Source organism: Plectropomus leopardus, chromosome 13 (genome assembly GCF_026936395.1).
Source record: "Plectropomus leopardus strain MGB_pleo_1.0 chromosome 13, ASM2693639v1, whole genome shotgun sequence".
Classification (NCBI taxonomy): Eukaryota; Metazoa; Chordata; class Actinopteri; order Perciformes; family Serranidae; genus Plectropomus; species Plectropomus leopardus.
The window spans coordinates 24773087-24783251 of NC_142188.1; the positions used below are offsets into that span (position 1 = coordinate 24773087).

The following is a 10165-nucleotide window of genomic DNA, read 5'->3' on the forward strand; positions in this document are numbered from 1 at the left end:
CAAAGCGCCAAAAAATACAATTGAAAATCTCAACAGCATCAGAAATCCTGACCAGGTTACTCAGGATAATCCACAGATCTTGTTGTGAGCAGATTTTTGTAGAAATTATTTTCTGTCTTGTCTGAACTACATCTGCCATCTAAGCACCATTGAGCTAGCTAACGTTAAAACCAAAAAAAAAAAGAAAAGAAAAGAAATGCCATCGATGTTTGCCATCAACACGTGCCTCTCGTCCATGAATAGATGCTCACTTCCTTCTGCGGTGATACAGTTGGCAGGTGAAGTACAGTGCAAAGAAAATAGTACCTACATGAAACTGCTCACAACAAGATCTGTGGATTATCTTGAGTAACCATGTCATGCTTTCTGGAAAGAGACATTGCTGTTGAGTTTTTCAAATGTGTATATATGTATATATATAATTTTTTATTACTTTTATTACCTTTTGAGTACCACAAGCTCAGTGCTTTGTAGTTACATTATATTAGAGAAAATGCAGTCATCTCTACAGCCGACATCTCCAACAATCAGCAACTCAAACCAAAACTATCTAGATTGTTATATAGCACTGCAGGTAAGCAGAAAAGTATGTTTTGAATTTACAGATGTCAACTGTTAAGTTTAAGAAAGTAGCATTTTCAACTTTCTTAAATAAGTTTGAACAAGCTCTCTCTCAATAAATGTTTTAGAGCCGATACCCTCGCTACACCACTGCTCCATTTCTCACCAGGTCTAGCGTGCCTGGCCTCGGCCCTGCTTTGTGTTGTCACATGGGCCACTTCCGTCTCATGCACTACCAAATATAGTCATTTCCTGCCTGCACTGGGGTAGCCTGTAATGCTGTCAGGTCACGGTTTGTGTAGGTGGGTTTACACAGAGACCGTATGGGACTGGCAGTACCCCGTGGCATCCCCTGTGGCACACGGCTCCACGTGCCAGTCGCGTGTGCCTCACACTGTGCATCGCTGAACATATGGTCATGACACTGATAATGACTGAGAGGACGTTTGCAATAAGATCATTTGTGTCATGAGATGATTTAACACTGGCATCATATTGTTCTGCATTTCCTCATTAACACTGTTGTTTGTTTCAGCTGTTTTTCTGGGGTATGGTGTGAACAGAACATGATCATTTTTTCATCATGGGGAAGAAATGAAACCCCTTTCATCTACAGATTCTTAGATCTGAACTGCCTGGATCCATTTTGAATTCCCACAGCTGAAATGGATATTCTGAATATGATTAGTGTCTCTGATCAGTCTATGACTCATTACACGTTCTCTTCTTTTCAGGCCCTAATTTGAAGACGTTATGCAAAATAGCTGTTATTCAGTACAGTCTGGAGCAGTCAGGACTCCCACATGATATCAGGTCAGAAAAGCATCCTCTTCTCTCACATCAGCGCCATTTGCTCATAGAATCGACATATTGTTGTTCGTGCTGTTTGTATTATGCTCGTCATTGTTGCCACCACTGTCTCTCTCAATAATGAGGCTGCTTTTCAAAGACGCAAATTAAGACTCATTATCCTTCATTTAACCAGCGGTAGGTGTTACTCAGGCTTTTGTCTGTCTTTACTTTAAAACCCTACATCTAGAATTTGTATGTAATTATATCTCCATCCAACTCACAGCATGAAAGTTTGTGCATAGAAAAAACAGACGATCATGATCAAACTTCACATGTAAGAGGCAAAACCTGTATAGCACAGTCTAGCTGACAAAATCCAACATGAGCAGCCAGGCGTTGATCTCGGAGTACAACCTCGGTTTGGTTCTTAATTAATTTTGTGTCACTGAAAAAATATTTGTATCCCCACAAAGTTTCAAAGTCAGTATCTTTGGGTTTTTATAATTCTCCTGTTTTGTTAAAATGGTTGAACAAAATCGTGAAAGTTCTAAACCTCTTTTCTCCCGAGCTGTAGCACACTTGGTGAATTAACAGCTTTCCCATTTTCACATCCTCTTGATCCCCCAAATCATTGTTGTTTTATGAAAAAAAAATGCTGGAAAAAAGATCACGCGGACAATCTGCTAATTTAGATAACCGTTTATCTATTAATTATGTTTGGTAGTTAAGATACTGGCACTAATGGTTGTGTTACATCACAGCCAGACAGGATGTAACAGTTGCAGTCACTGGCTCAGCAGCCTACTCTTACAAATTGCCAGCAATTCTACCATCTTTTACCCAACACTTCCTCTCATTGACTGTTTGAGCAGCTGATCTGCAGAGGGGCTTTGCTTTGCATGCAAGAAATGCACACATTCTTATATTCTATGTTCTTATATTCTGAGGTAATTATTCACATGGAGATCTTAGATATGACTAAAGCTTATTTATTGATTTTATTTAAAAGGGACGAACATAAATAAATATAAAATAAAACATAAATTCTTCAATTTTTGATTCACCAGATTATGGCTTCAAGCTCTTGGCACTGTAGTCTTGTAAAAATAATAATTTTAGTTCCACCTGCTTTATTTTCTTCTATTCAAAAAGCAATACACACAGATAATGACCAGAAAACAACTTGCTTTCTCTGAAGCCGGTAAAATACAGTTAAATAATAGAATAATTAAATTAATGCAAAGAATGACCTTTTTAGATGCAAACTGGTAGGAAATGAACATGTTGCACCTTTTGAGATTTTTAAAGGTACTTAAGTGGAGGTGCTGCGGAAGTGTAAAGGGAAATTTGTTGCTTTAAGAAACAAGTGTGATCATTTAATAATACATCATTCTGACAAGTTTGAAAATTATTTTGACATACAAAATGATTCAAAAATTTGAGAGCACCACTTTGATTTGTTGTGATGTCGTAATCACAGGGTTGGGACGTTGTAGGACTATTTTAAAGCTAAAAGCATAAAACTCAAAGATATAAAGGCAAAGGACATACCCAAAAACGGTGTTTACAGCCAGTACTATCATAAAATGTATTTTGCTTCATAAGGAATAATAATCATACAGTGATTCCATTTCAAGCATATAACCGTGTCTGAAACAACCTTAATGAACAGGCTCATTAGACAAGTGCATCTGAAAAGAAGGGGTTGCACTAATGTGATTTTCTTTTTTACTCATGGACCCCGTGGAACTTGATACTAATTACTTCTCTCAGCCCTTTCATTTCTCTCACACTGTCACCGCCACCTTGCACGCTCCCCACTTTGCAGTTGTATTTCTAATCCTCAGAGGGTTTTCGGTGAGGTCACAAGACTCCGGTTAACTCCCTTTGCCCCTCGCTGGCATCTCCAGCTCCAGTGCCACTCTCCCCTCTTAAACACACACGTGTGCAACGAACAAAGCAATTGAGAGGGAGTGAGTGTGAAACCAGAGCCAGTGATAACAATCTGGAGCTCAACCTCTGACCTGTCAGCGGGTCAGCACGAGACCCTGTCGTCAGCCCCTGCTCCTGGTTCTCGTGTTACAGTGGTTTTCCCTCATCCACGTCCACATCGTAGCCCTTCGCTCGGACAAACGGGAGGCAGAGAGTGAGAGCAAATGTCACATAGTTGCTTAATTGACTGTCATTGCAGTCAATTTTAAGCATCTTGGATATTTCAAACCACAATAGCGTTATTTCTAGTTGAAGTTAATAAAAGATTGTGAGGTAAAGACATCGGCTGTACCTACGTTACGTTCCAAACAAAATCTAAATGTCCATATATGCCCGCAGTGCCATATTTGACAGCAATATAAAGTATACTGAATGTCCCTGAGGATATACACTGCTTACATAATTAACCTCTGATCTTTTTTTTTTAGTTTGATAACCATAGTAACCCATATTCACTATCACAAGTGTGATAATTTTCCCTGATAGCTCAGAAAATGAAAAGGACTTCAACTTGAGGTGTGAAGTGTTGTTGTCCTTGCTGTTCCCCGGTAAATAGTGAGTGAAACAATGAAACATAGGAACCACTCAGTAATAGTCCTTCTGTAATATTACGGTACAAAGTGCAGGCCCTCCACAATATTACAGACTTTTTTTGGGGATTACTGCAGCCTGAAATGCCTGATTTCATGACAGCCTTTCTAAAAAAAAAAAAACAAGTGCAAAGCATGTTGCAATGTCTTAAGGGTTTTTTTTTTTTGGTCTTGCAATGAATTTGCAGGGGCAAGTGACAGTTGCAAAAATAGTTGGGATTTGTTTTGTATAATTCATTAAAATCCAAAGGCAACTTCTTCCAGTGAGAATAACACCACACTGTTAGAAATGACTATGCGTATTTAATCTAACTCACCTTGATTCTTGTAGCATGTGCACTAGATGTGGAGGAAACAGCCGCTGTCATGGTGATTTGTCTTGTCGGTTGTCAAGGTATTTCAGTCATTTTCCAGGTGTGTTTTGAAGTAGAAAAGTGTTTGTCAATCGGTTTGATTTCTGTTCCACCACGACGTTGGACACACTGCATAACAGTTCACCCTTACTGTCATGCAAAACATCAGGCAATTGCCTTGCATGGTCTTAAGCAGTAATTTATGTGTCACACATGTTTGCATCTTCACAACCAGAAATAAGGATGAGTTGTGATTGGTGCAACTCAGGACAAACTACAATGATTGGTCAAATTTACTCAAAAGTTGTGTTGATTGGACAAAATTTCAAGATTGTGCTTGATGGAGATTGATTGAATTTGTGTCTACTGTTGAGATTTTGACATTGCAGCATCCTGAAGGGGCTGAAAATGCCCGTTTTTGACCTGATTCTATTTGTTGGCCACTTGTTATGGAAGTTGTACTTATGGTCCAGTTACAGTCTGGACTTATAATTATGAAAACATACCCGACCATCACTGAAAGGCAGCAATATTTTGTTTTTTTTTGATTGGTCCGGACCAAAGTTGTGATTGTATCCCAGGATTTTATCCTCTGATTCTTCCTGTTGTTCACTTCAGGTGGGAACTGGCAGCCATGACCACCAACAGCAACATCAGCAGGCCCATCTTCTCCTCCCATGGCTGATGCCGCTAAAGGTGAAGCAGAAGCGGGACTCCTTGCTCTGTTTCAGGACACTGAGCTTTCATCTTTCTGAGTAAAGCTCCGACTGACTGTTTTTGTAGAGTTTGGATCTGTATGGGATTTACTTTCCACATTCTCCAAGTGAAAACTCATTACTGACCAAAATATCTCACGTTTGACTTCCTTGGACACCATGAGCGCTCTCTCATGTCTAAGGACATTTTAACCCTTGAGACACTGGTTACGTGCGACAGAAATTGTTGACACCCGTTCACCTTTTTTGTCTTTTTTTCTAGCCTCTCTAGAAATCCAATCAGCCTATGATAATCATAGACTTCTAATCTTAAGCACAGGAAGAGACAAGAACTTCAGCCAAAGGTCTTGAGAGCTAACCTCTTTGTTGAGGACGTCGTCCTGATGTCACACTCAGCAGATCTCCCCTGAGAGACACACGTGAACCTTCTGTTCCAGATATAAAGAGACTGAGATGGTCATTAATTTAGAAATCTTGCAGCTCTACTCCATAAAATGACCATGTCCGTTAGTGGGAAATGAAGTAATGTACGCTGATATGGAGTGGGAAAGGCTAATTTATTGCTTTGGTGTTAAATGCAAGAAGACAGAGTATTGGGTATTTTTTGGGTGTTATGGTTGTGAAAGATTCTGTTTGACTGGCTTTCAATGCTCAAACTTATTTTCCCCCACTTCATCATAACTCGGCGAGCACCTGTCTCCTCTTAAGTGTCTTTAAGGTGATTTGCAGGACGCTGAAGCAAGCCGTTTGTCTGCCTTGTAGAATTAATCAAATCCATCTACCTCCCTAATTAGTGTGTATCAATGAGTCTTCAACAAGACTTCTCATACATTACACATTTGCTTTCCCCCAGAAAAAAAAGCCTTTTCACAGGGAAGTTTGTATTCGTCGCTGTATTCTTCCAAGAAATGTTGTCAGTGGAAGAGTGCGACTCACCTGCCACCCCGCTCCTTACCTTGTCGTTTGTTTTCTCAGTGCCAAATGTAGAAGGGACTCATGATGCAAACATATACTGTGTATGTGTTTAGGCACGTGGTCCCGTCTACACATAATCCCAGCCCACCTGCTTCAGCCTGCATGTTGTTGTGAGGGAGATGATCACTAATATGCATAATGTAGTTGTTCTTCTTATAGACAATCCTACAGCGATCAGAGACTCTGTGCTTATTCACAGTACGGTGAAAAACCAGGAAAGTGTGCGCGTGTGTTCGTGTACGACTGTGAGCAAAGCTGAACCTGAGCAGAAAACGCATAAGGGCTGTTAATAGATTATACACTCGCCACACAGCTGGAAAAAGACTTGGGAAAGCTCGAATTGGGGATGTTTATTCAGGTTGTGTGTTTTTATTCTGATTACAAATTTTAGAACAAAAAATTTGGAAACACAGGTGTTGTGGTGGTGATCTTTTTTAAAAGCTTTTATCTTCACTCAGCAATTGAAGGATAAATTTGGTGATATTCTGTATTGTGATGAGGTCAACATAGTCCATAAAAAAGACCAAAATCTAATAGAGCTTTCTCAAATACCATATTTTGGGCTTCAAAACTTCAGTGATAATTACTTGCAAGTATTCAAAGTTTTGACGGTACGCGGTGCGACCCGGGGCGGGTGGGGTTCCATCATATCCACGCAGTTTGTCTCACCTGTTCGTGGTCAGACAGCCAATCAAATTGCTTAAAGTTGGGGATGATGACTGCGCTGAGGACACAAGCCTCATCCGTGTCTGACACTTGCCAACTTCTTTCAGTTTCCTGAAACAAAACAAAAAAAGGATTCAAATACTGATTTTGACATTGATTTCCATGGCAACAATTCAAGCTTCAAAGCATTCAGGTCAGCCCTAAAACCGACAATCTGTTAGTCTGTCTCTCAACACTTCCTTCCCTGTCTGTGGCTCTCAGTTTTTCCTACTGTGCCACATCAACTTAAGGATAATTCAGTTGCTAAAAAAGCTGGGTGCTGTAGTTTTTAACAGCACAACTCAAACAGAAGTAAATAAAGCATTTTCTGAGGGCTTTTCTTCAGTTGATGCACTTGCAAGCAGGACGGTGTATTTGTGATTGACTCAAAGAAAGTTCAATTGGCAATGTTCATGATTATGAAAAAGAAATTCTCTCAGTACAGTGCTCGTATTTGGTTTTTTTTTAATAGTTTTTGGACTACAATTGAAATCTGCAGAGCAAGATCAATAAGAAATTTCATTACATGGACAATACTTTTAAGATCTTTTTTTTTGTGGGATTGGGAAATAAAATACAGAATATCACCAGACTTACCCTTTGAATCTTAGAAATATGAATAAGTAATGTGGCATGACACTGAAATCAGTATCTTGGTGAGGATGAATATACAGGCAAAATAGTTTTATTTATACTGCCTATTTATTGTGATGTGAATAGGAACTGTGTTACCACACACTTGTGAGCTGCATCAGTGCTTTTTAGTCCTCATCTTTGGGAACCTCAGCTCTGCTGTTTTCTGTCCGGCCAGATAGTTAAAATGCATTTGTATCAGTCAGTCTCTGATTTATCGGTTAGAATTAAACCCTGAAGAGCTCTAGATCCCAAACATCAGGACTTCACAACACTGACCTACATGGTAAATGTTTACAAATCTATATAATTTCATGTGAAGCAGTGTAAACAATCTTAAGAATGCAGGTTGAAGTCACCAGAAAACTGCACTAAAGCCAACCGCGGCACGGCAGGCCTTACATAGAAGAGACATGTCGATGCTGCTTTTCGCCTGAGTAGAGCTCCAGAGTTTGAAACGTTTGCCTGCCCAAAACAAGTCTGAATTTTATTTATAGACCGGTGGTGCCAATGTGACTCAGTCTTACGCCCTGTACACTGCACATGGACATATCACACACTTGATATTCCTCAGTATCCCTGGACTATACAACAGCTGATGCCATAAAACCACAGGGAAGCTAATCGTGTGTTCACAAAAAAAGAAAAAAAACAAACACTGGTGAACAAATCAAACTTTATGTGACACCAAATGGACATCGGCATAACTAATGATGTTTATTTCTTTTTTTTTTCCTAATGTGTGGAATGGAAGTCGTTTTTATTTCAGGATTTTGGTCCTTGTTGCGTGTGAAGATTATGGGTGATGGTATTTCAGTCGAGAACTTTTCAGGAATATGACGAAGTAAATATCAAGTAAATGACAATGTGGACACTACAGTTGAAAATAAAATACCTGCACAACACATTTCCTCAGTGATAGTTGCTCACTTACCTCCAGTAAGCTAATGCTAACGACAAGTGTCAGTGATTGTTGCCTCAGCATATTGGCATTACATTTTTAATGGCAGTAATGTAACACCACAGTTTCTAAGGCTTCTTTGCTGTTTCTTATTTAACTTTGCGAGGAAGCTTTAGCAAATGGTTGATCAAACTTGGCAGCCGGGTAACTCTTGCTTATCAAAATGCTGCTTCTGTTGAGAAGAGTGCATCATTAGCTCATAACGCACGCTCATTATTAAGTTATTCAGTGTGAGCAGTAATGATTTGCCAAGCAGACGTATGGCACCGACTGATTTCACGCCAAGAAGTGTGTTCTATCTTTAGGGCTTACACTAATGGTTGGATACTTCATAAATAACAAAGAATTCTTGGAGAAAAAAACAGAACAAAGTATGGAGTGTATTTGGATTCATTTTTACAACTGTGCAGGCTCCCAATGTTTATTGTTTTTATTTTATTTTATATTTGACACATTTTTCAGAGGGGACTGTCATCGTTGGTCAGGACTTCCTGTGCAATATGCTTTATTACTGTATCAATAATAAATCTGAGACAATTTGAGTTGTTAACATCTGTATCCATTTAAAATATGTTATCAGAACATGTTGAGCTTGATGATTGGGAATGAGAATGATGATTTCTAAATCTACCTGTGTTTGCTCTAGACTGAACTCTGTCAATGCTGAATCATGGATGAATTATTGAACAGACCTACTGGGCACAGGCCCAGGGACATAAAGTTTCAGGGCCAGGGGAAGTGTCCTCGCCTTCACCTGCAAAATGTAAGTCAAATAGACACATACTGACCAGCAAGAGACAAAAAGAACCACAAAGACAATTAAAAATGACCACAAAGGGACTTCACTGAGTACAATGAATGACCACAAATATACTAAAATAACCACAGAAGCTCAGAATGACCACAAAGTGACACAAAATGACCAGAGACACAAAGTGACTACACAGATGCAAAGCAACTACAAAGAGACTCAAAATGGCCACAAAGAGGTGAGAAGCAACTACAGTGAGATACAAAGTTACCTCAAAGAAACCTAAAGCAACTACAGAGAAACACAAAAAGACCACAAAGAGCTACAAAACTACAGCCAGACACATAGTGACTTTAAAGAGACGCAAAATAACAACAAAAAGAGGCTGAACAATGAAAAAGTCTGTGTGTTTTGCTCCTATATAGGAGAGGTGTTTGGGGTCTTCTGTCTAAAATCATGAATGACACTGATGACCAACTACATGTTTCCAGTCAGTGGAAGACCTTGGTGAATTTGTTAGAAAACAAACCAGATGCGCTCTGGTTGCCACCTCTTTATCTACAGATTGCGGTCTCTTAGAGCTACTGTATGTAGCACTTAATAGTCTGCAGGTCTTTGAACCCCAGTTTCTGCTTCCTGCCGAAATCCAGAGAGCTGAATATGCCCCAGCCGGCCTGTCTGATAACCCTCATTGTCTCCCTCAGTGGGTACTCTGAAGCCATGGTGCCACCCAACCCCCCCTCTGGCTGTCACACTACCTAATGGGACGCGTGCGGCTGCTTTGGGGGGTCCCATCATTGGAAAGTGTCTCAACCTGAACCCTAGCTCCAGTCTTTGCTTTGCTACCAGTAGCGGCCTGGCAGTTTGTTCCTGTCTGTCAGCAGCCCCGTGCTATAAAGCCAGTGTTATCTGCAGTGTTAAGTGCAGGCCACAGACGGAGGGTCAGCTTAAAGTGAGGCAGCAGAGACACCCTGTCCCGCCTGGCCCCACCACACACAGGAAACAGGGCTGCGCTGGGTCCCCATGTCTGGCCCCGGAGCCTTGCCTCGGCCAGCAACGCAGGCGCTAATGCAAGGAGACACTCGGCCAAATGACTCTCTAATTTCCCCTCAGGACTCAGACGATCCCACTGGCCC

The 10165-nt window shown here is 40.4% G+C and overlaps 1 protein-coding gene across 1 annotated transcript in view; it reads left to right on the plus strand.

Annotated features, from left to right (window-relative positions):
* klhdc3 (kelch domain containing 3) overlaps positions 1–8828 on the plus strand; it is a 33063-nt gene extending 24235 nt beyond the window's left edge. The window contains exons 10-11 of the mRNA XM_042501998.2: positions 1296–1374; positions 4907–8828. Of these exons, the coding sequence (XP_042357932.1) occupies positions 1296–1374; positions 4907–4973 (146 nt within the window). The 3' untranslated portion in view covers positions 4974–8828. The remainder of the gene's footprint in view (positions 1–1295; positions 1375–4906) is intronic.
* Positions 8829–10165: the final 1337 nt, after the last annotated feature.